The 25716-nt window shown below is 44.2% G+C and overlaps 1 protein-coding gene across 1 annotated transcript in view; it reads left to right on the top strand.

Moving 5' to 3' along the window:
• The window catches only part of EFL1 (elongation factor like GTPase 1), a 623792-nt gene that overhangs the window by 60536 nt on the left and 537540 nt on the right, over nt 1-25716 (top strand). Inside the window, exons 6-7 of the mRNA XM_040342558.1 lie at nt 1512-1649; nt 1744-1946. Of these exons, the coding sequence (XP_040198492.1) occupies nt 1512-1649; nt 1744-1946 (341 nt within the window). The remainder of the gene's footprint in view (nt 1-1511; nt 1650-1743; nt 1947-25716) is intronic.

Here is a 25716-nt window from a genome sequence, read left to right as displayed (position 1 = left end):
GACCTGCCATGTCCAGTACCTAGGCAGCTCCAGATAGCTGCAAATGTAGAGACCAAAGAATCTTGATTTAAAGCAAAAAATTAAGAAGAAACGCCATCAAAAAGATTAGACGGTTCCCAACAGAGTTGAAGAAAAGATTTCCATCCTCCTAAGACACTAGCAACAAACTGAGGCATGCTGGTAGTAGGAGGGGTTATGCTGGGCTGGTGTGTGTGTGTGCGTGTGTAATATATATGTATGTGTGTATATACATTTTTTTTTTTTTTTAACCGTGACCAGTCCTCCTGTAGGCAGCATTATAACCCAACAGTATGTGCTTTTCTGTGTCCCTCAATAGGTCAGAAAAAATTAAATAAATTCATATTTAATCAAAGAATAGGAGGCAAGCACTGCGCTGTTGTCCATAATAGTTTAGTTCTTATGCATTTTGGGCCAGATCCACATAGAAATGGATAGGCTCAGCGTATCAGAGATACGTTACGCCGCCGTACCTTACCTGGCGTTCTTTCAAATCCTCAAAGATTTTGCGCCGTAAGTTACGGCGGCGTAGTGTATTTCTGGCGGTGGAATTCAAATCGGCGATTAGGGGGCGTGATTCATTTAAATGAAGCGTGTCCCCACACCGAATGAACTGTGCATGCGCCGTTTCGAAATTTCCCGCCGTGCATTGCGCGAAATGACTTTGCAACGACGTCATTTTTTTAACTTAGATGTGACTTGCATCCATCCCGATTCACGGACGACTTGCGCAAAAAAAAGAAAAAATTTAAATTTTGACGCGGGAACGACGGCCATACTTAACATGGATAATCGAACTATACGCCGCAAAATACCAGCTTTAAAGTATACGCCGGAAAAAGCCGACGTAAGAGAATGCGACGGCCGCGCGTACGTTCGTGGATCGTCGGAAAAAGCGAATTTGCATACCCGACGCGGAAAATGACGCAAACTCCACCAAGCGGACGCCGAAGTATTGCATCTACGATCAGAAGACGTACGAAGCCGTACGCCTGTCGGATCGAACCCAGATGCCGTCGTATCTTGGTTTGAAGATTCAAACTAAAGATACGACGCGGGTAATTTGAAATGTAGATACGCCGGTGTTCTCTCTCTCTCTCTCTCTCTCTCTCTCTCTCTCTCTCCTCTCTCTCTCTCTCTCTCTCTTTTCACCTATATTCGCTGCATCAAAATTATAGGAATCAATTTTATAAAAAAAAATTACTGGATGAATGTGACAAACAATTCTTCCAGCTATCGTAAATAATTACCCCAATTAGCCTATGACGTTTAGTTCTGGGAAAATACAGCATTATGGCTACTTGCTAGATCTAACAATCATAGGAAATGTATTGGCCAATTTACGGTGATTATTTGGGACAACTGAGCAGAGGCTTGTGACAACCACACAGCAATTTTATTTTTATGCATAGATCCTATAGTGTAACTGGGACCTCACAATACTGTAACGTGGTATTATGCTAAAACTAATTTCTGTGTTTTTTTTTCTGTAGACCCAGGCAGTATTACGACAAGCTTGGTTGGAGAATATACGGCCTGTTTTGGTAATCAATAAGATTGATAGACTGATAGTGGAACTGAAAATGTCATCCCTAGAAGCATATACCCATCTTCAAAAAATACTGGAGCAGGTAAGCATTGCATCCATAGGAGGTGTGTACATCCGTTCAATGTGCCACTTGCTGACAAAATTATCTCTAACCAATCCTCCTATTTATTTTTCAGGTAAATGCCGTGACGGGAGGCCTGTTCACCTCCAGGGTCCTGGAAGAGAGAGCTGAAAAAGACACTACCACAGAGACAACGGAAGGGGATCAGGTGTATGACTGGAGTGCAGGATTAGAAAACACAGACGACTCTCATCTCTACTTCTCCCCAGACCAGGGCAATGTGGTGTTTGCCAGTGCCATTGATGGATGGGGGTTTACGTAAGCGCCTATTCCTCTATTGTAACTTTTTCACCTTACAGCACTTCTCTGGATTACTTTTGGTCTATTAACTAGAAATTACCAATGACTAACCACTTTAATACCGGGCAGTTTCACCCCCTTCCTGCCCAGGCCAATTTTCAGCTTTCAGCACTGTCACGCTTTGAATGACAATTGCGTGGTCGTGCGACGTGGCTCCCAAACAAAATTGACGTCCTTTTTTCCCCCCCACAAATAGAGCTTTCTTTTGGTGCTATTTGATCATCTCTGCAGTTTTATTTTTTGCGCTATAAACAAAAAAAGAGCGTCAATTTTGAAAAAAAAAACAATTATTTGTACTTTTGCTATAATAAATATCCCAATTAAAAAATAGATATATATATTTCTCAGTTTTGGCCGATACGTATTCTTCTACATATTTTTTATAAAAAAAAAATTGCAATAAGCGTTTGATTGGTTTGCGCAAAATTTATAGCGCCTACAAAATAGAGGTTACATTTTATAAGGCGCGTCACGAGTTGCCGAAAGAAGCCGAACGTCGGTGCGCAGGGGCCGTATAGCACCGACCCGCAGTTCGGCTTCTTTCGGCAACTCGTTATGCGCCGGGGGGAAGCTTTTGTCATGTCAATCACTTAGCCTGTGCATAGGAACGCCCACTCCCGCGGGAGCCACTACCCGGAAGACGGCGGGGAAAATAGTGATACAACGGTATGTACGGAAAAAAACAAACAAAAAAAAAACATCCGTGTACTGTCGATGTCGAGAGTGAGCACAATGTAATGTTAGAAAATTGTTTTTAGGGTGAACCTCCGCTTTAAGGTTTATCTTTTTTTTATATATTAAATCTATTGCCTCTGGTTATTTAAGGGGTTAAATTAAATTTCTTAATAATTATTGTAAAGATTTTTGAAGTTGCGTCTATAATCTAGGTCTGTATTGAAAGTTTGAATATCCGTCACTAGATGGAGCTGTGGTTATGTGATCTCCATTGTCGGTCCATTGTGAGTTCATTTTAGGTGATTATTTTTGCAATGCTGTTTAAGCGTTCTTTCAGATCTAGCGCAACACATACATCTCATCAGGTTTATAGGAGGTGTACATCTTTTTAATTATGTTCTTTTCCACAGTCATATATATTTCTTTTTAATATTTCTTTTTAATGAAAAATGCATGCAGTATGTGCTGTCAGAATGGGAATTTTAGCCTTTGCTAATAAGAGAAATGTTAAGACTAATTCTCAGAGATTTCATTTTGTTTAAAGAAGTACTCCATTTTGATCTTGTAATCTAAACTATTAATTAACCGGCGTAGAACTGCGTTTCTGGAGCTGGAATTGGTTGAAGATTAAACTCTAATTTCCTAAACCAAATTATTTGTTCTTTGTAGGAATGGTTTTTGTTAATCTATGGGAGCACCTGGTGGTGTGCGGATGATGTACAACATATCTCAATGGCTTCTTAGAAAATTATTTACTTTCCATATCATCACAGCATTACAGCATTCCTGAGAAAAGATTTATTCCCCTCCCCAGGGATGTTGCTAGGATTGTAAAAGACTGTGAGCGCCCTTGGACTCAACGAAGAGCTGCAATTAGCACCATGCTTCATTGGCAACAGCGGCCATAGTTCAAAAGAGCATAGTTAAAGTGATTGTAAACCCAACTGCAAGACACAGGCATAATGAGCTAGTATGTATAGCATACTAGCTCATTATGAAATACTTACCTTAGATTGAAGTCCCCACAGCGGTCCCGGCACACTGCTCTGGCCGACGACATGTCTCCTGGAATTGTTACCGGGTATTGTGGACTCCGGTGCTGTGATTGGCCGGAGTCACAATGACATAATTCCCGCGAATGTGCATGGGAGCTGCCGGTAACGTCACATTAGCTGAAGAAACGGGGCACCCGTCCGTTTCTTCAGTGCCCATGTGCCAATGACGTTGGCACATGCTGATACAGTGGATATCTCTTTAACCGTGCAGGTTTAGGATATATCCACGATACCTAAAGGTAAGCCTTATAATAGACTTGCCTGTAGTCAAAAGTGGTCTGTAAGGGTTTACAACCACTTTTAAATGGAGCCTTAACCTACTGATTGTATGCATTGTACATACATGCTGTAGTCCATGCACCCACAAAATACTATTTAATGTGCAAAATGCATGATTCTCAAAGAAATGCTTAAACCTCATAACAAAAGATCATTAAAAATTAAGGGCCAGATCCACAGCCAGGCGGCGTAACTTAACTTTTCCCATTTAAGTTACACCGCCGCAAATTTCCCAAGTTAGTGCCCGATCCACAAAGCACTTACCTGGAAATTTGCAGCGGTGTAACTTAAATCCGTCCGGCGCAAGGCGTTCCTAATTTAATGGGGCGAGTCCCATTTAAATTAGGCGCGCTCCCGCGCCGGACGTACTGCGCATGCTCCCGACGTAATTTTCCCGACGTGCATTGCGCGAAATTACGTTGCGCCGAGTTTTGTGAATCGCGTCGGGTAAAAAAAGTTGCGTCGGGAAAAAAAAAAGATACGGCGGGAAAAAAATAAATAAAAAAAAATAAATAACAGCGTCGCGGGAAAGAAGGGTCTACTTTTACAAGGTGTAAACAGTTTACACTTTGTAAAAGCAGCCCTAATTTTGCGTTTGCAAACTAATACTTACGGAGAAAAAACGAAGCGTAAAAGCTTCGTGGATCTCCGTAAGTGCTAATTTGCATACCCGAAGCGGCATTTCGACGAGAAATGCCCCCAGCGGCAGCTGCGGTACTGCATCCTAAGATCCGACAGTGTAAGTCCCTTACATATGTCGGATCTTCTGCCTATCTATGGGAAACTGATTCTGTGGATCAGTTCCAAAGATAGAAACAGGGATACGACGGCGTATCAGTAGATACGCCGGCATATCCCTTTTGAGGATCTGGCCCTAACTCTTTTATTATGCTTGCTTTCTGCATACACAATGTAGACATATACCCAACTCGAATAAAAGACAGTGAAACCTTGCTTACGAGTAACGCGGTTAACAAGCATTTTAAAAGACGAGGAACTTTAAAAAAAAAAAAAAAAATGACTCGGTTTGCGCGTGCTGTCTCGCAAAACGAGCAGAATTCAAGCTAATGCAGTACCGCATTTGGCCTGAAGTGCGGGGGCACCGGAACTGAGAGGAGCCATTCGGAAATACAGTGGATCCTCAGATTACGAGCATAATCCGTTCCAGGAGAATGCTCATAATCTAAAGTACTTGCATATATATCAAAGAGAGTTTCACCATTGAAGTCAATGGGAACATTTTTTTACTTCCAAGGCATGCAATACCGCATGCGGCCAGAGGTAGGGGGAGGGCCGGAGAGCCTCAAACGGACGAAAAGGCCAGAGGACACCTCGGCTGACCTCGGAAAGACTCCGTTCCCCAGGTTTGCCGAGGTCAGCTGAGCTGTTTTCGGGCCTTTCCGTGCATTTCCGAACGGCTCCGGTGCCCCCCCCCCACCTCAGGCCAAACACGATACTGCACACCGCTTTGGCCAGAATCCTGCTCGTCCAGCCACGTAACTTATTATATTTATACGTTTTGAGGAGCACATATAAAGACTCACTTGTTTGCACATTATTGCATGAAGAATTTTATGTATCTTGTGGAAATTATTTTAGTTCATTGATTTATTTTATTTTGATGTTATATTTTTATTTTGGGATCATCCTTGCATTATCATTGCACTGCATTGTGTTATTAGATGCACTATTATTTTGTGTTGTGCACTTATATGCACCCACTTTTTTTGCACGTATTATAATTATTGTTTTTTTAGCAAGTGCCATTACACCCCCTTTTTAATCATAATCGTCAGTGTGCGAACACTTATTTAGTCATGGCTGCTGCTTAGCACATTCATATATATATTTCATTTTAATTAGATCACTGTTTTTCTATTAGTGTGGTTTGCGCATTAGTTCCCCCAATATTCACAGATATTGATAGATATTTTGATCATCACTGACTATAAAAACCAAGGGTTAACCATTGCACGGTCGTGCGACGTAACTCCCAAACAAAATTGGCGTCCTTTTTTCCCCACAAATAGAGCTTTTTTTTTTGTGGTATTTGATCACCTCTGCGGTTTTTAGTTTTTGCGCTATAAACAAAAATAGAGCGAGAATTTTGAAAAAAAATAATATTTTTTACATTTTGCTATAATAAATATCCCCCAAAAATATATAAACAAACTTTTTTTTCCCCTCAGTTTAGGCGGATACGTATTCTTCTACATATTTTTCGTAAAAAAAATCACAATAAACGTTTATTGATTGGTTTGCACAAAAGTTATAGCGTTTACAAAATAGGGGGTCGTTTTATGGCATTTTTTTATTCATATTTTTTTTTACTAGTAATGGTGGCGATCAGCGCGCCCCCCTAGTGGCCGCTTCGAGATGCCGACTTATAGCTACGGGCTCTCGCGCAGGGGAGCCGACCTGCCGCCGTATAACTGCGGCGGCTGGTCAGCAATATAATTTTAAAGCTAACAAATTAGAACTACATTCCATCTATTTTATGCCCAACAATGTGTCGAAACCAAGAAAGGAGCAAAGGGTTGAGTGGATCAGTTAATACCTGTTGTTATACAAGATTATATTAGTATACTGTTGTATTACAGTCAGTCCAGTGGGGAGGAAGCCTAGTGGGCCCATGGGGATAACCTCTGTGTCCTCACCAGGAAGGAAGAGCAGACGCGTGTACAATGGTGTTCATGGTATTAATGTGTTGATAGCAATATGGCGCAGATAGGAAAAAAGGGGGGAAGAAAAGAAAGAGAGAGGGGAAGGGAAAGAAGGGGAGGGAAGGAGAAAGGAAGAAAAAAGAAAGGAGGGGGAAAGAGAAAGAGAAAGGGAAGGGAAAGTTAATGTGGAGAAGAGGGGTGGGAAGGAAGGGGAAGGATGTAGGGGCTAAAAGGAAGGGAAGAGGGAGGGGAAAGGAGGGAAGGAAAAGGGGGGGGGGGTGCGGAAGACAGTAAGGGGAGCGAAAGGGTGTGGGTATATGTGAGGAGATAATGTGAGTATAGTGAAGGAGATGAAAGCGGGGGGGGGGGGGACACACAGATATTCTAAGGTCTTACTTTACAATTACAAGGAGGCCAATATATAGTCAGAAATCTTTTATTCAAAAAAGTTAAAAATAATATTTTTTGAAAAGGAATAAATTGATTGGATGTGGATCAAACCACCCTTCAGTCTAACTCCCAGTAGATAATGTTGTATGGGAAAAACCGTAGAGAAAGCTAACAAACAATAATAAAAGGAGTCTATTGGGCCAAAAAAAAAAAAAAAGTAAGTAGTGTTATTACAGAATTTATTCCAGCATGGGGATTCTCACTTAATTCTTTGTGTATGTGTGTCTCCTTCCAATGTTTCCTTGTGCGAAGGAAACGCACATACAAGGAATTAGGTGAGAATCCCCATGTTGGGATAAATTCTGTAATCACACTACTTATTTTTCGTTTTTTTTTGGCCTAATAGACTCTTTTTTTATTATTGTTTGATAGGTTTCTGTATGGTTTTTCCTATACAATATTATCTACTGGGATTTAGACCGAAGGGTGGTTTGATCCACATCCAATCAATTTATTCCTTTTCAAAAAATATTATTTTTAACTTTTTTGAATAAAACATTTCTGACTTTATTCCGTTTCAAATTTTTTTTTTTTTTAACTTTTCTGAATAAAATGTTTCTGACCATATATTGGCCTTTTTGTAAATGTAAAGTAAGACCTTCACATATATACACACACCCTTTGCCTCCACTTACTGTCTTCCGCCCCCCCCCCCATTTTCCTTACCTATCCCTTCCTCTCCCTTCCTTTTAGCCCCCCCCCTTTCTTCCCTCCGTCTTCACCACATTCACTTTCCCTTCTTCCCTCTTCTCCCACCCCTTTCTTTTTTCTTCCTTTCTTCTTTCCTCCCCTTCTTTCCCTTCCTTCCCCTCTCTCTTTGTCCCCCCCCCCTTTTTTACCTATCTGCGTATATTGATTGGTTTGTGCAAAAGTTATAGCGTCTACAAAATAGGAGATAGATTTTCGCCATTTTTATTATTATTTTTATTACTAATATTGGCGGTGATCTGCGATTTTTAGCAGGACTGTGACATTGCGGCAGACAGATTGGACACTTTTTGTCAAATTTTTTTGAGCCAGTGCTAAAAATAGCCACTGATTACTGTATAAATGTCATTGCCAGGGAAGGGGTTAACACCAGGGGGCTATCAATGGGTTAAATGTGTGTCCTAGGGAGTGTTTCTAACGGGGGTGGGACAGCCTGAAGGAGAAGACAGCTCACTGTTCATAATCAGTATGAACAGCAGATCTGTCTCCTCTCTCCTGACAGAACGGAGATCTATCTGTTTTCTTTGAAAAAATCTCCATTTTGTCTCTCACATTGGCTCCGTCATCGCACCTCTGTCGTCGTGCCATCTAGCGGACTTAAAATGTCCGACGTACAGCTACGCCGATTCACCCAGGGGAGCCAACCTGCCGCAGTATAACTGGTTAAATTGTGACAGTGAATAGGGGGAGAAGATCCCCAGCTTGCTATCACAATGGGGAATTGGGAGGAGGGCAGTGCTACAGGACACATTTTACACCCTGTATATGGGTGTAGTAACATGTTACAAAAGGTGAACTTATCCTTTTAGACTCGGTTCACATATATGCAAATTGCGTTTTGAACTGCATCTGATTCGCATGACATGAACCAAGCCGGCTTTCTATAGAGCCGGTTCACATATGACTGGCCGCAGTCCATTCTTAAAAAGGGTCCTGTACTTTTTGTAGTCTTGTTCGGGTGCAAATTCAAGTGTCCTGCACTGTAGAAATTTGTACCTGGATCGAACCTGAACTGGTGATTGAAACTCAGTTTCAAACACAAGGAAACCATGCCCAGACTTATGTGAACCGAGCCTTAAAGTGGAGTTCCACCCCAAAAATGTACTTTAATGAAATCAACAGCATTATGCATCGGCATCAACATTTGGAAAAAATATATTTTTTTACCCCCGCCTTCAGCGCTGTTGCTAAGGGGTCCCTTCCACTTCCTCTCCGTGGCACGCCTGGGAGATGTGTGTCATCCTTTCCCAGGAGTCAGTGGGTAACACCGGGGGCTAGGTTGCCATAAGAACGGTTGTGATGGCAACCAGAGAAATGTCTACAGGTGCGATGTGTGCATAATGCGCATGCACGAGAACGGGCGGTGCATGCTGGTTATCCAGCAGCACCATATCCTGGAAGTACATCCTATGGGCCCACAAGCCTTGGAAAATCATCCTATCATCCCTGCCCACAAGCAAGATGGGAACGCACAAGAAGAAGAAATATAAGATTTGTTTTTATATAAAATGCAAACTATAGCAGCGTAATATAGAAGAGTAATGTGTGTCACAATATAATAGTATGCTTATAATAGATGGATTTAAAAAAAAAAAAATTGCTAGATATTGTTGGAACTCCGCTTTAAGGAGCAGTCTCTGTTGGCAAAGCATTTTTTTTCCCCCGTAATGCATAAAAATATATTGCGTGAGGGACTGATAGGTTGCCTTTTGAATTTTTTTTTATTTATTTTATATTGCTATTTGTTCAGTGTCCGTGTGTGTGTAAAATATATATATATATATATATATATATATATATATATATATATATATATATATATATGCTATTGCTTATTTTATTTCAAACTCCCCCATTACAGAAATATGAGCATGAATGGAAGAAATTAGGCTTTATTTTTATGAGCCCCTTATGGGCTCCCAAAATTACAGCTAAAGAACTGCAGGCGTTAGTTCAACAGCAGTTGAGGTCAATGATAATTCCATTTTATATATTTTTTTAATGGTAAATAATTTGCCACCTGCTCTTTTTCCTTTCTGGACATCTCCAAAACACAATCAATAGTTGGTTGGCTCAAAGCTCAACAGTGCAATCAGGAGAGTTGCAGTCTACATGGCGTTTCGTTATTTTTTTTTTTCCTGGAAAATCAGGGAACATTTAGATTGATGTAGAATTGGACTATTTTTGTTGTTCAGACTTCCACTTTCGTGGTCCCCGTGAGCTCCTTACTAATCCGCTTTCTTGAGCCGAGAAGAAATATAGCACATCAGAGGTTTTCACATAAGAGAAATTCACCAACTACAGAGCCTCTAGAGCTAGGGCCAATCAACAGAAACAACTGGACATTACTGCTTATCTGTAGGTATTTCTGATTTTTCAGTGAGTTGTACTGTTTGGGATTTGCGTTTTTGAAGTTTTTAATTTTTTTTTATTAAATAGTATGTTTTGTTATTTTTTTTGAATTACAGTTTCTTATTATACCCAACATCTACCGTATTTTCTGGCGTATAAGACGACTGGGCGTATAAGACGACCCCCTAATTTTCCAGGAAAAATGTTGGTTTTGGGATATACTCGCCGTATAAGGCTACCCCCTTCTTACTAGTCTTTCTGGAAACTGAGGGGTAGCCGGAACAACCGCTGACAGAAACAGGCTTTTTTCAAATCTCGCTGTGCCATTACATTACATTCCTCACTGTGCCATTACATGCCCCCACTGTTCCATCACTTGCCCCTCACTGTGCCATCACTTGCCCCTCACTGTGCCATCACTTGCCCCTCTCTGTGCCATCACTTGCCCCTCTCTGTGCCATCACTTGCCCCTCTCTGTACCATCACTTGCCCCTCTCTGTACCATCACTTGCCCCTCTCTGTACCATCACTTTCCCCTCTCTGTACCATCACTTTCCCCTCTCTGTACCATCACTTTCCCCTCTCTGTGCCTTCACTTTCCCCTCTCTGTGCCATCACTTTACCCTCTCTGTGCCATCACTTGGCCCTCTCTGTGCCATCACTTGGCCCTCTCTGTGCCATCACTTGGCCCTCTCTGTGCCATCACTTGGCCCTCTCTGTGCCATCACTTGGCCCTCTCTGTGCCATCACTTGGCCCTCTCTGTGCCATCACTTGGCCCTCTCTGTGCCATCACTTGGCCCTCTCTGTGCCATCACTTGGCCCTCTCTGTGCCATCACTTGGCCCTCTCTGTGCCATCACTTGCCCCCCAGTGCAATCACCGCAAACAGACAGTGCAATCACTCACTTTTTTGTGTGAATAGACAGGCGGTGACAGTCTCCGTGCTGCAAGCGTCAATGATTTAAAAGACGCTCCTTCTCTTCAGAGTGTTCTGTGATAGGCGGAACACAAATTTTCCCAGCAGCGCCTCTGTTCTGTGTTCCGCCTATCACGGACGTTTTCTCATCTCGTCCGAGGATGAGAAGGCATCTGTGATAGGAGGAACACAGAACAGAGGCGCTGCTGGGAAGATTTGTGTTCCGCCTATCACAGAACACTCTGAAGAGAAGGAGCGTCTTTTAAATCATTGACGCTCGCAGCACGGAGACTGTACCCGGCGTATAAGACGGCCCCCGACTTTGGATGCGTTTTTTTGCATCGAGAAAGTCGTCTTATACGCCGGAAAATACGGTATGTTCATATTATATGATTATACAAAGGGTATACATAGGTAATTTCTAACACAGTTAAATGGTTTTGGTATTCAAAATGGGACACTATATCATATTTAAAGTATTATTGCATAGATAGCCTCCTTTGTGTGTCCAATAACGAACGTTAAGTTAGGTAAAGTAGGATGGGAAGAACTAGGGAAAAAAGTATTCTTCAGGGAAAGAAGAAGATAAAAAGGGAGGAGCAGAGAACAAAAAAGATGAGCAGAGATCCAAGAGAATAGGTTTGTCATTTAAAATTTCCATTATAACAATATAGTGCATCTGGATACAGGGACATGTACTTCAGAGTAAAAAGAGAGGTTCTATGTATAAACATTGCAAACAATCGTATGTGAGTATGCATGCCTAAACCAGCAGGATGGGAGGCCAAATCAGAGGAAGTCTGTAGTAAGTCATACGGATATGTTGGTCCACTTAGTGTGCGTTAGCAAATAGGAGTTCATATTTACAGTCCCAACTACCCCTACAGCGAGTTAATAGTATCAAATACTTAGAAGTGAACGTCACTAGGTCCCTGCCTGATTATGTGTCTCTCAACGTAGAACCACTGTTTGCCCTGATTAACCACCTGCTTACTGGGCACATATACCCCCCTCCTACCCAGGTGAAATTTCAGCTTCCGGCACTGCGTCGCTTTAACTAACAATTGCGCAGTCGTGCGACGTGGCTCCCAAACAAAATTGACATCCTTTTTTCCCCACAAATAGAGCTTTCTTTTGGTGGTATTTGATCGCCTGTGCGGTTTTTATTTTTTGCGCTATAAACAAAAGAGCGACAATTTTGAAAAAAATACAATATTTTTTACTTGTTGCTATAATAAATATCCCAATTTAAAAAAAAAAAACACATTTTTTTTCCTCAGTTTAGGCCGATACATATTCTTCTACATATTTTTGGTAAAAAAATCGCAATAAGCCACTGGTTTGCGCAAAAGTTATAGCGCCTACAAAATAGGGGACAGAATTATTATTTTTTATTATTATTTTTTTTTAACTAGAAATGGCGGCGATCTGCGATTTTTATTGGGACTGCGACGTTATGGCGGACACATCGGACACTTTTGACACATTTTTGGCGCCATTCACATTTATACTGCGATCAGTGCTATAAATATGCACTAATTACAGTATAAATGTGACTGGCTTTGAAGGGGTTAACACTAGGGGGTGAGGAAGGGGTTAAATGTATTCCCTGCATTGTGTTCTAACTGTAGGTGGAGGGGGGGTGATTGGGGGGTGACCGATCTATGTCCCTATGTACAAGGGACACAGATCGGTCTCCTCTCCAGAGACAGCACAGCTGTCTCTGTGTAAAACGGCAATGAGAGATGATCTCATATGTTTACATATGAGATCATCTCTCATTGGCCGCACAGATCGCATCGCAAACAGCCACTCTGATTGGCCGTTCGCGGCGATCTGTAATTGGCAGTGTCCAAGGGACACGGGCAACACAGAGTTTCCCTGCTGCGCGCTCTGGAGCGCGCAAAGGGGCGGACGTCAATTGACGTCCACTTGGATTTTATGATCCGCGCTGTAGCCGTCATTTGACTATAGCGCGGATCCCAAACGGTTAAATCCAAAACACAGGTATGGACACGCCTCCCTCTCTGGGTGCTAGGTCGTATCAACCTTATTAAAATGATACTCCTCCCTAAAATTCTATATATTCTCTAGCACACCCCTGTGTATTTACCATTGAAGTACTTCAAAACCATAGATGCAATTCTCAAACCTTTTGTTTGGCAGAAGAATAGGTCCAAACTGGCATGGTGACTACTCAAAAATCCTACTGCTCTGGCCGGCACGGCCCTGCCGGACTTCAACCTCTACTACTTGGCATCCCAATTATCTCAACTGTTTCATATAGACAAGACAGACAGAGATTTACATTACTCCTACGTACTGCCTGGGCCCAACTGACAACAGACCCCATCTGCGCCATAGCTACGGGCATTGAGGGTACCATAAATAAAGAGGAGGGCAGCTCCCTCCTAACTCATTACAGTAAAATATGGAGACTAGCCTCTGTCAGACTAGATATACCCAAGCACAATGGCCATTCTCCCATCTGGCATAATAAAACACTTCAATAATTCTTGACTATACCAGATTAAGAAGCCTGGTGCAGAAGTGGATTTTTTTTACCTCTCCCATTTACTCACTGATGGTACACTGAACACATTTGATACATTAAAACTAGAATTTACCCTCCCGAATCCCATGATTTTCTACAAATTCGACATGCTTACCTATTCTCAATTCCCAGAATCACTACCTAACCCGATCCGCAACCCTATAATTTATGTAGTTAAAAGTCAAGTTCACATTTGGTGTGAAAATTGAAGGTTTAGAGCACTGATAATAATGAAGGGGCATCTTTTTGTTTGCCACTGATAGCCTAACAGTGTGTGTGTGTGTGTGTGTGTGTGTGTGTGAAAAAGGTCCGTGCCTTGTAGGGCCATGATTCAATCCCTATTCCGAAGAGGGCCAATGCCTGTTCAGGGGTACAGGAGATTTAAGTACCTGAACCGATGAGAAACTTCTCTCCAAAAGGTACATTTTCACTGCTCCACCAAATAAGTTGCGGAGAACCAATATGTCCACAGTGTGTAGGATTTTTTGTTTAGCGCAACTTCCCAGTGAGCGTTAGATCTGGAGGCCCTGTACTGCCTAAGGCCTCGTACAGACGACCGGATCTATCCGCTGGGATTGATGAACGGATCAGTTCCAGCAGATAGATCCGGTCGTGTGTACGTCCGAGCGGACATTTCCCGGCGGATAAAAATCCAGCCGACGGATTCCCAGCGGATAAAAATTTTGTAGCATGCTACAAAATCTATCCACTGGAATCCAGTCCAGCGGACTGATCCGGTCGTCTGCACAGACTCACCGGATCAGTCCGTCCGCTCCCCTCCCTCGCATGCGTCGTAATGGTTCGACGCATGCGTGGAAGTATTTACCTTCCAGCGGCGCGCACGTCGCCGCGACACGTCACCGCGGATGTATTCCGCGCGGATTTCGATCTGATGGCTGTACAGCCATCAGATCCAAATCCGCCAGAGGATTTATCCGCTGGAAACGGTCCGGCGGACCGTTTCCAGCGGATATCCTCTTGTGTGTACGGAGCCTAATGCTGCTGCTGGACCGGTAAAGTAAACTCAAGTTCTTTCACCCATTTTTCCATAGTGGGTAGTTTGGAAGATTAGAGCTGGAGAGAAGTTGGTAGGTGAGTATGATCCCCTTCTGTTTAGATCTGCAGCTGTTATACAAAGTTAACAGCCTTCCTTACCCTTTACTTTTGAAAAGTATAAAAGAATTAAATTTAAAGAGATTGCTAAAAAATACCTGCAAAGGAGATCATAAGCGGTAATAGTTTGTTGAATGGTTAATAGTTATTACCATAGTAAATATTGCCTTTACAACCACTTTTAAGCATTCTCTGCATTAGATTAAAAAAAAAAAACTTCTGCGTGCAGCTCCCCCCCAGCCACTCCTAAATACTCCTAAATACTTACCTGAGCCCGATGTCCATCCAACAATGTGCACAAGAGCAGCGGCTCTCTTGGTTCTTCCACCTTATTGGACAGAGGGGCAGCAGCAAATGTCTCCTGCTGCTGTCAATCACAGCCATCGAGGAGATGGGGGTTCCCGGGGGCATGCACAAGTACCCCCAGAGCAAGCAGCTTGCTATGGGGACACTTGGCTGATGGGAGGAGCTAGGAGCCCCCAGTAGGGAACCCGAGAAGAGGAGGATCGGGGCTGTTCTGTGCAAAACCATTACACAGAGCAGGTAAGTGTGATGTGTTTGTTATTTAAATTGCCTTTAGAATCACTTTAACCACTTCCTGACCGCCGCATGTAGATATACGTCGGCAGAATGGCACGTACAGGCACATTGGCGTACCTGTACGTTCCTGCCTAGACGTGGGTCAGGGGTTCGATCGGGACTCCCCCCGCTAAATGCGGCGGTCGGATTCCCGCGGGGAGCGATCCGGGACAACGGCGCGGCTATTAGTTTATAGCCGCTCCGTCGCGATCGCTCCCCGGAGCTGAAGAACGGGGAGAGCCGTATGTAAACACGGCTTCCCCATGCTTCACTGTAGCGCTGCATCGATCGAGTCATCCCTTTTATAGGGAGACTCGATCGATGATGTCAGTCCTACAGCCACACCCCCCTACAGTTGTAAACACACACTAGGTGAACCCTAACTCCTACAGCGCCCCCTGTGGTTAACTCCCAAACTGCAACTGTCATTTTCACAATAAACAATGCAATTTAAATGCATTTTCTTTATCGTTACATCACGGGACACAGAGCGGCATTCATTACTATATGGGTTATATGGAGTACCTTCAGGTGATGGACACTGGCAATCTCAAACAGGAAATGCCCCTCCCTATATAACCCCCTCCCATAGGAGGAGTACCTCAGTTTTTACGCCAGTGTCTTAGGTGTTGGTCATGGTTTAGCTTGCCTCCGCATCCTTGGGATTAGGTGAGCTAACCGGTTCTGTCCAAAGGCCTCAGCGCTAAAGTTGTCAGTAACCGGACCCCAAACCCTTGGGGTATAGCCCATAATGCTTTTCTTTTTAGAGAGCTGGACCCTGGGCCCAGAACTTAGAAACCTTTGGGTGCCTAATGTTTCTGTTGCCAGAGTGCTATATGGGCCCAGGACAGTGGATCCTTCATAGGAACCCAGGGCCTGAAGGTCTAGACATCCCCACGGAGATGGGGGAAGATTGGGCCTCTTGCTTGGCAAAGTCCTGCGGCATGGAGCAGGTAAGTGAGGGGAAAACTGGTTCTTAGCAGGTTTTTTCTGGGGGGTCACAGGGGACATGCCTAAAGTTATGCGCTGCATCTGGCAAACTAGTCACATATCTTAATGATAGGATGGCTCTATGTGTATTTTTTCCCCATAAGAAGTGACCTCCCTTGTAGTGTTGGAAAAGCATTTGAGTAGGGCCTGTGTAATATAAAGTGTATGTGTGTGTCAGAGAGCTATGCTAACCTGCAAGCCTCCAGGCGATGCTCCATCAGTCTTCCTCCTCAGAGCCTGCAAAGCAGGCAAAACGCTGACCTCCTCGTGGTTCCAGCTGGAGCAGAGAGGCTCCCTTCCCCCCAACCCCCCCCCCCCCTATCGGCGGGCGCGCGCGCGCGTTCACGTGTTATAGGCGCAATTCGCGCCGTTTAGCTGAGGGGGGAAGGGCGGGTCAGTGGTTTAAGGAAGGGGCGGCCCTTCCTTTTCGTTCCAAACAGCATTCGATACATTGGAACTGGGGAGGAAAGACCAGAGCGGCAGCACGGGACGCCGAGGACACACAGTGGCCAAAAAGAATATTGCAGTCTTCAGAAGACTGTTTTCAAGCCTAGAAATAGGCTGTTTCTTTCTATCTCATAGTTTTTCTTGCAATACTACTCAGGGGGACAGAATGATTTTTCTTTCCTGGATTTGAAACAAAAAACAAAAAACAAAAAAAAAAAAGTCATCTAGGGGAGAGGAAGCATTTTTTATCCCCCAAACAGGTGTTTGGGCAATTAACTTTTATAGTTCCAAGTACCAATAGGTAGCAGGTGTACCTCGGTATTGTACCATGGCATCCGGGTCAGAGGGTACAAGAGGTGGGGATTCCCCCAGAGAGTCTGAGGTCTCGGACAAAGCTATGCCGCTGCTTTCCCCACAGGGAGCCTTGGGGCCATCGGGATCTGGGGCTGGAGCTGGCGCGGGTCAGTCCAACCCTAAGATGGTCACGGACGAGGTATTACTCACCTCTTTAAGAGAGATGGAGAAAAGAATGGGAAAAATGATAGCCACAGCTATGCGGGGCAGTAAACGGATTAGATCTCCGTCGCCCGAGCGTGGACCCTCAGAAGAGGAGGTCCTTTCCTCAGGGGAATTGGACGATCTCTTGGACAAGGACCAAGTAGGTTCAGGGATCGAAGATCCGGATACAGAGGAGTCTGGAGCAGTCTCCCAAGGGGAGGGCTGGTGGATTCAAGCCTTAACGGACTTGGTCCCTAATGCATTCAACTTGCCAGTACCAGATCTCCAGGTATCGACGGTTTCAGCTTTGGGCTCACTGAGGGCGCCTCAAAGCAATGCAGTGTTTCCGATCCACCCTCTATTAGAGGGAGTTTTGTTCCAAGATTGGAACAAGCCAGATAAAATCTTCTTACCACCTAAAAGATTCTCTGCCCTATATCCTATGGAAGATAAATTTTCCAAGAAATGGGCTACTCCTGCAGTGGACGCAGCCATCTCATGTGTTAACAAGTCGTTAACATGCCCTGTAGAAAACATACAGGTATTCAAGGATCCAGTTGATAAACGCTTGGAAGCACTACTTAAGAACTCCTTCACTACGGCAGGGGCAGTAGTACAGCCAGCGGTGGCTGCGATTGGGGTTGCTCAAGCATTATCGGATCAAATTAAGCAGATGCTTAAACTTATTCCTGCCCAGCAGGCAGAAGAATTTTCGGATGTCCCTAGGGCCATATGTTTTACAGTAGACGCAATTAAGGATTCTATCCAGCAAGCGTCACGTTTATCGTTATCCCTTATCCATATGAGAAGACTCTTATGGTTAAAGAGCTGGGAGGCCGAGCCCCCATGCAAGAAGCTCCTGGTAGGGTTTCCCTTCTATGGAGAACGACTCTTCGGAGAAGACCTAGATAAATACATTCAGACCATTTCAAACGGCAAAAGTACTCTCTTGCCAACTAAGAAGAAGTTTCAGGGGCCTGCGTTTAAACGACAGTACTCCCCTGGGCAGGGGCCCTCTAATGCCAAACAGTATCGACGGCCTCCTGCGAAAGCAAACTTCGGCTTCAACAGCAAGTCTCAAGGACAGGCTGCTAGAGGCAGAAAGCAGTGGTTTCGCAAACCAGCAAAACCAGCCCCCAAGCCCTTATGAAGGGGCGCCCCCACCCACGAAGGTGGGGGGAAGGCTGCGACTCTTTTCAGAGGTTTGGGAAGCCAGCATTCCCGACGAGTGGGTACGGTCTTCCGTGGCCACGGGCTACAAATTAGATTTCCTAAAGTTTCCTCCTCCTCATTTCCAGGAGTCGAGGATTCCAAACGATCCGGAGAAGGGAGCCGCATTAATGTCGGCATTAAATCATCTACTTTCCCAGGAAGTAATAGTAGAGGTACCAGTCCTGGAACAGGGACTAGGTTTCTACTCCAACCTATTCATCATCCCGAAGTCCAATGGAGATGTCAGGCCAATTTTGGACCTAAAGATGGTAAATGCATACCTAAAGATCCGCTCATTTCGAATGGAATCCGTGCGGTCAGCAGCTGCCACACTCCAAAAGGACGACTTCATGGCGTCCATAGACATAAAGGATGCCTACCTTCATGTTCCAATTTATCAGCCACATCAAAAATATCTACGCTTCATGGTGGCTTCGCGTCACTTCCAATTCGTGGCGCTTCCCTTCGGGTTGGCTACGGCCCCCCGGGTGTTCACGAAGGTCCTAGCTCCAATCCTAGCCAAACTAAGGATCCAAGGGGTCACGATCCTAGCATACCTGGACGACCTCCTAGTCATAGATCACTCGTCTCCCGGCTTGGAGCGAGCAGTGGCCCTCAGGGGCCAATACCTCGAGAAGTTCGGCTGGGTCCTAAATCGAGAAAAGTCAGCTTTCCTGCCCACAAGGCAGTTGGAATATCTCGGCATGAGATTAGACACAGAACAACAAAGAGTGTTTCTACCTCTGAGGAAGGTCAAAGCCATCAAGGAATTAATCCTACTGGTTCTAAGCAAAAAGGAACCGACTATTCGCCTATGTATGAGGTTACTAGGCAAGATGGTGGCCACATTCGAGGCGGTACCATACGCCCAGAGTCACACTCGCATCCTGCAGGCAGCCATCCTGTCAGCATGGAGCAGAAGGCCACAGGCCTTGGATATCCCGTTGCCGCTCTCATCAAGAGTCCGACAAAGTCTGTGTTGGTGGTTAGATCCTCATAACCTACTGAAGGGGAGATCTTTCAGCCCAGTGGCTTGGAAGATAGTGACCACAGACGCCAGCCTGACAGGCTGGGGAGCAATTTTGGATGGTTGCACTCGCCAAGGTACTTGGGCAAAGCTAGAGGAGCAGTTGCCCATCAACATCTTGGAGCTCAGAGCTGCTCGACTAGCCCTCAGGGCTTGGACGTCAAAATTGCAGGGGTTCCCGGTGAGAATTCAATCGGACAATGCCACGGCCGTGGCATACATAAATCACCAAGGGGGAACCAGGAGTCAAGCCGCTCAGAGAGAGGTAAGCTTGATTCTCCTATGGGCAGAGGCTCATGTGCCCTGCATATCGGCAATATTCATTCCCGGAGTGGACAACTTTCAGGCGGACTTCTTAAGCCGCCAGACTCTATGGCCGGGGGAATGGTCTCTGCATCCACAAATCTTTCAAGCACTCTGCCAAAGATGGGGAGTGCCGGACGTGGATGTCATGGCATCGAGACTCAACAAGAAGCTAGACAGGTTCATGTCCCGCTCAAGGGATCCGATGGCCTGCGGAACCGATGCGCTGGTTTGCCCTTGGCATCAGTTCAAACTTCTTTATGCGTTTCCCCCGCTTCAGTTACTACCCCGCCTGCTGCGCAGGATCAGGGTGGAGCACATACCAGTCATCCTGGTAGCTCCAGCATGGCCCAGAAGGGCATGGTACTCACTAATCTTAAAGATGGTAGTGGGAGACCCTTGGACTCTTCCTCTACGGCCAGACCTGCTATCGCAAGGTCCGATCCTCCACCCTGCCTTACGGCATCTAAATTTGACGGCCTGGAAGCTGAATCCCTGATTCTCAGGGGTAGAGGTCTGTCTCAGAAAGTAATCTCTACCCTAATCAGAGCCAGGAAACCGGTCTCTAGGGTGATTTATTACAGGGTCTGGAAGGCCTATGTAGGCTGGTGTGAGTCCAAGCGATGGCTTTCTCGCAAGTTTACCATCGATAGAGTATTAAGTTTTCTCCAGCTAGGAGTGGATAAAGGATTGGCATTAAGCACAATCAAAGGACAGATTTCTGCTCTGTCAGTGTGGTTTCAGCGGCCGCTGGCCACCCACTCGCTGGTTAAGACCTTCCTTCAAGGGGTCTTACGTATTAAACCTCCAGTTAAATCCCTGCTTTGCCCGTGGGATTTAAACCTTGTTCTGTCAACTTTACAGAAACAACCGTTTGAGCCATTGGCTGAAATTCCTTTGGTTTTACTGACAAAGAAGTTAGTATTTTTGGTCGCCATAGTTTCCGCAAGAAGAGTATCGGAACTGGCGGCCTTATCCTGTAAGGAACCATATCTTATTTTTCATAAGGACAGGGTCGTTCTCCGCCCTCATCCTTCCTTCCTACCGAAGGTTATATCCAGTTTTCATTTGAACCAGGATTTGGTATTACCATCCTTCTTCCCTAAACCTACTTCCAGAAAGGAAGGGTTGCTGCATACCTTGGATATCGTCAGGGCCATGAAGGCCTATCTTAAAGCTACAAAGAAGATCCGGAAAACAGATGTGCTGTTCATATTACCGGATGGGCCCAAGAAGGGGCAGGCAGCTGCAAAGTCCACCATTTCTAGGTGGATTAAGCAATTAATCACTCAGGCCTACGGCTTGAAAGGGTTGCCTCCTCCGTTATCATTAAAGGCTCATTCTACTAGGGCCATGGGCGCCTCCTGGGCAGCACACCACCAGATCTCTATGGCTCAAGTTTGCAAGGTGGCAACCTGGTCTTCTGTCCACACGTTTACAAAATTCTACCAGTTGGACGTAAGAAGGAATTCTGATACAGCCTTTGGGCAGGCAGTGCTGCAGGCTGCAGTTTGAGACCCTCGGATTCCGGGGGCTCCTCTTTTTTGAGTTAAATTTAAAATTTAAGATTATTTTTCTCAACTAAGTTGGATTTATTATGATTTGAGTATTCTCTAAATTAAATCCTTTTGTCTTGGAGATGTTCTCCCTCCCCTCATTGTAAGCATTGCTTTGGGACATCCCATATAGTAATGAATGCCGCTCTGTGTCCTGTGATGTAACGATAAAGAAAAAGAGATTTTTAATACAGCTTACCTGTAAAATCTTTTTCTTGGAGTACATCACGGGACACAGAGCTCCCACCCCTCTTTTGAGGACCATTTTGGGAGGCATACTGCTTGCTACAAAACTGAGGTACTCCTCCTATGGGAGGGGGTTATATAGGGAGGGGCATTTCCTGTTTGAGATTGCCAGTGTCCATCACCTGAAGGTACTCCATATAACCCATATAGTAATGAATGCCGCTCTGTGTCCCGTGATGTACTCCAAGAAAAAGATTTTACAGGTAAGCTGTATTAAAAATCTATTTTTTTGCTGTGAAAATGACAATGGTCCCAAAAATGTGTCAAAATTGTCCAAAAAATCGCCGCCATTAGTAGTAAAAAAAAAAAAAAAATTCATAAAAATGCAATAAAACTATCCCCTATTTTGTAAACGCTATAAATTTTGCGCAAACCAATCGATAAACGCTTATTTTACCAAAAATAGGTAGAAGAATACCTATCGGCCTAAACTGAGGAACATTTTCTTTTGTGTTTTTGGGAGATATTTATTATAGCAAAAAGTAAAAAATATTGCATTTTTTTCAAAATTGTCGCTCTATTTTTGTTTATAGCGCAAACAATAAAAACCGCAGAGGTGATCAAATACCACCAAAAGAAAGCTCTATTTGTGGGGAAAAAAGGACGCCAGTTTTGGTTGGGAGGCATGTTGCACGACCGCGCAATTGTCTGTTAAAGCGACGCAGTGCCGAATCGCAAAACCTGGCCTGGGCATTTAGCTGCCTAAAGGTCCGGGGCTTAAGTGGTTAAAAGCATGATGTTCATGCATTTTCGAGGGAAAGAACGGATTTCCTGTAGATATAAACCTAAAACAAAAGAAAAGGTGCCTGCTTCCTAAAATGTCCAAAAAGTGTATTTTAAAGGTTTGAATTCTCTGACTTTTTTGTATAGACATCGGCAAATAATTTTAAAACCATTTGCAAGATGGATGAAGCCAAACAATCGTTATTTCAAAGAGATGTTTGCCTGGCTTAAATCATGTAATGGGGCATCACGTCATCATCATTCATCTACTCTTCCTTTATGTCTCCTTAATGAAAACTATATTTTTTAATGCAAGGTTTCATAATGGTAGAGCCAAATGTACTATTAGGAACAAATGTTAAATAATTTCCAGGTTTTCTACTATATAGAGCAGTTTTGTTTCATATTATGTTTTTTTGCTTTACTATCCTAATAAATACCATATTGCAGCTTCTGTAGGTCATGTACTATGTAGCCTAGAAGACTTTTAGTGAAAGCTATAATGTAAACTAGCAACATAGTTTAAATATACAGAAGTTTAACTTTACAGAACAACCCCACTAGGCACTATTTATTTTTAGGCCCAGCTCCAGCCCAAATGTTTTCTTTCATCTTTGAGTGGGTAGGGGTTAGAGCCTCTTTGTATGTTGGAAGATTTCACTGCCAACACTTTTTTAGTAGAGTGGAGAAGGGTTCAAATTTCTGCCAATGTTTTTGTTGTTGTCTGTGCTTGCTTGACCCACTGACAATCACATGACTGATCATATTCCGATGTCACCGGGACAGGAATTGAGAGGAAGTCTCCCAAATCATAACGGGGACGATCAGACGGATATAAAACCCTGGCAGAAATTTTAACTCTTAACAATTTTTCCTAAACAAAAATGGCAGTAGTATCAATCCTGTGTATGAGTCTGGATCTGCTGTATGTTTTGGCATATGGTTTTGATTGGAGTAACCTTAGTCTATGCATTTTCTGTGCAGTTTAAATTTTGCAGAATTTTAAAGGAATACCTTTTAAAGTGGATTTAAAGCGTCGCTCCTCTCCCCCTTCCTCTCGGCCGGTGTCTCCATTGCCACTCTGGGCTTTCAGCTTCACGGCCAGGCACGCACTGCGCTTGCGCGAGTGGTAGTGGACTTGTCACGTGTCCCGGGAAATCGCCTAGAGGGAGGGTCCGCCTAGGTGGAGAGGAGGAGTCGCCTAGACGGAAGGAGGAAGTGGGAGAGGATGTCCCACTCCTGACGAAGCCCCCACTCCCACCCCCAAAAAATGACATGCCAAATGTGGAATGTAAGGGGGCGAGGAGTGCTTAAAGTGGAAGTTCCACTTTAGGTCAGTCTGTGCTTTTATTAAAGTGAAAGATGTGTGCTATGACCAGCAGGGCCCTCGGATTCCTCCTGTATTGAATTGTTTTGTAACTGTACTGTCTGCCCTCATGTTGATGCTATATAAATCCCGTATAATAATAATGAGGTCCTGTAATATACCTGTACTACATAGGTAACCTCTATTGCAGGCACATGGCCTATGCTGAATCTGTGCTTTTTCTGTGTTCTAATGTCACCTTTTGGCCGAGATTAGACTCTACACTTTCTCCTTGTTTCATACAATGAATTGCATGTACCTACCTGTCTATTGGTTAAGTGCCCCCACCTTACTCTGACTTGGCTGCAAGGGGGAAATCTGCATATAGTGTATAACTAGGGTTGGACCCTGGGGTTTCAGGAGCAGCATACACATTAGGACATACCAGGCTTTAAAGTAATTGTAAAGTCTCAATTTTTTAAATAACAAACATGTTATACTTGCCTTATTTGTGCAGATGGTTTTGCACAGAGCAGCCCGAATCTTCCTCTTCTCGGTCCCTCTTCGCTGCTCCTGGTCCCTCTCTCGAGTGTCCCCACAGCCAGCAGCTTTCTATGGGGGCACCCGAGGTGATTCACAGCTCCATGTGTCCATTCAGGCATGGAGCCCTGACCCGGCCCCCCTCTCACCCCTGATTGGCTAACTGACTTTGATTGACAGCTGCAGGAGCCAATGGCGCTGCTGTGTCTCAGTCAATCAGGAGGAGAGTCCTGGACAACTAAGACACTTGTGGACATCGCTGGAGAGAGATGGGGTTCAGGTAAGTAATTTGGGGTGCTGGGGTGGCTCCTACACACAGAAGTTTTTTTTTAGCTTAATGCATAGAATACATTAAGCTAAAAATCCTTCTGCCTTTTACAAGTCCTTTTTAAGCAGTGGTAAACTCCCCTTGGACACTTGTACCTACAGGTAATCTTGTAATAAAATGTAAAACTGGTAATGAAATAAAGTGGCATTCTTGTGCCATTCCTTCAGAGCTCTATGCCATGTCTGTGACTCTCATGCACATGCACGAGGGTGACGTCATCCCGCCGCCGCCATTCAAACGGCCAGAGCCCGAGAACCTGGAAGGAAGTTAGCTGTGACAGTGTGCCACTGCAGGGCTTCAAATTAAGGGAAACATTCATAATATGGTAGTATGCAGTGCAAAATAGCACATTATAACATTACTTTGCAGGGAGTAGATTTATTTTATTTTTATTTTTTGTAAAGTTTGCTACCGCTTTAAAGTGTATTTGTAGGCAAAACCTTTTTTTTTTCCAGGAGTTTGAGAAAAGTTAGCACTTCCTTCAAGTTTTTATTGTTCCAAAAACAAATAGTGTTGCGCTGTTAATATACCTGTCTAATTAAACAAAAATGCAGTGAGTGAGTGAGAAACTTGTATAGCGCAACGCATGCGAGCTGAATCGCCTCTGGGCGCTTAGTATCCTTTCCCTACTGTACTTTTGCCCTCAGAAAAGATGGGTTTTGATTTTTTTTCTGAAGGCCAGGTGATTCACCTCCAATCGGATGGTGGTTGGTAGAGCGTTCCATAGTCTAGGTCCTTGGATTCCAAATCGTCGTTCTCCTTTGGACTTGTATCTGGCTTTGGGTATCTGGAGTAGATTTTGGTTGGTGGATTGCAGAACGCGATTGGGGTTGTGACATTTTAATTTTTCGCATTGATATTGGGGGGCATTTCCTTGAACACATTTATGTGTCAGACAGAGTGCCTTAAAAGTGATTCTGTCTTTTACTGGCAACCAATGAAGGGATCTCAGTGAAGGTGAGATTGATTCCCATGTTTTTTTCCCAGGCACGAGTCGAGCGGCCGTATTTTGAACGACTTGCAGAAGAGTGATTTGGTATTTTGGGAGTCCGAAGTAGAGGGCATTTCCATAGTCGAGTCTGGAGTTGATAATTGTTCCCACCACGACTGCTATGTCTTCTTTCCGGATAAAGCGAACGAGTCTACGTAGCAGTCACAACAGATGGTGGGATCCCCTGACTACTGACCCTATTTGTGCATCCATTGTC

This window comes from Rana temporaria, chromosome 3, assembly GCF_905171775.1.
Source record: "Rana temporaria chromosome 3, aRanTem1.1, whole genome shotgun sequence".
In the NCBI taxonomy this organism is placed as follows: domain Eukaryota; kingdom Metazoa; phylum Chordata; class Amphibia; order Anura; family Ranidae; genus Rana; species Rana temporaria.
This window is presented reverse-complemented; position numbering and strand designations above follow the sequence as displayed.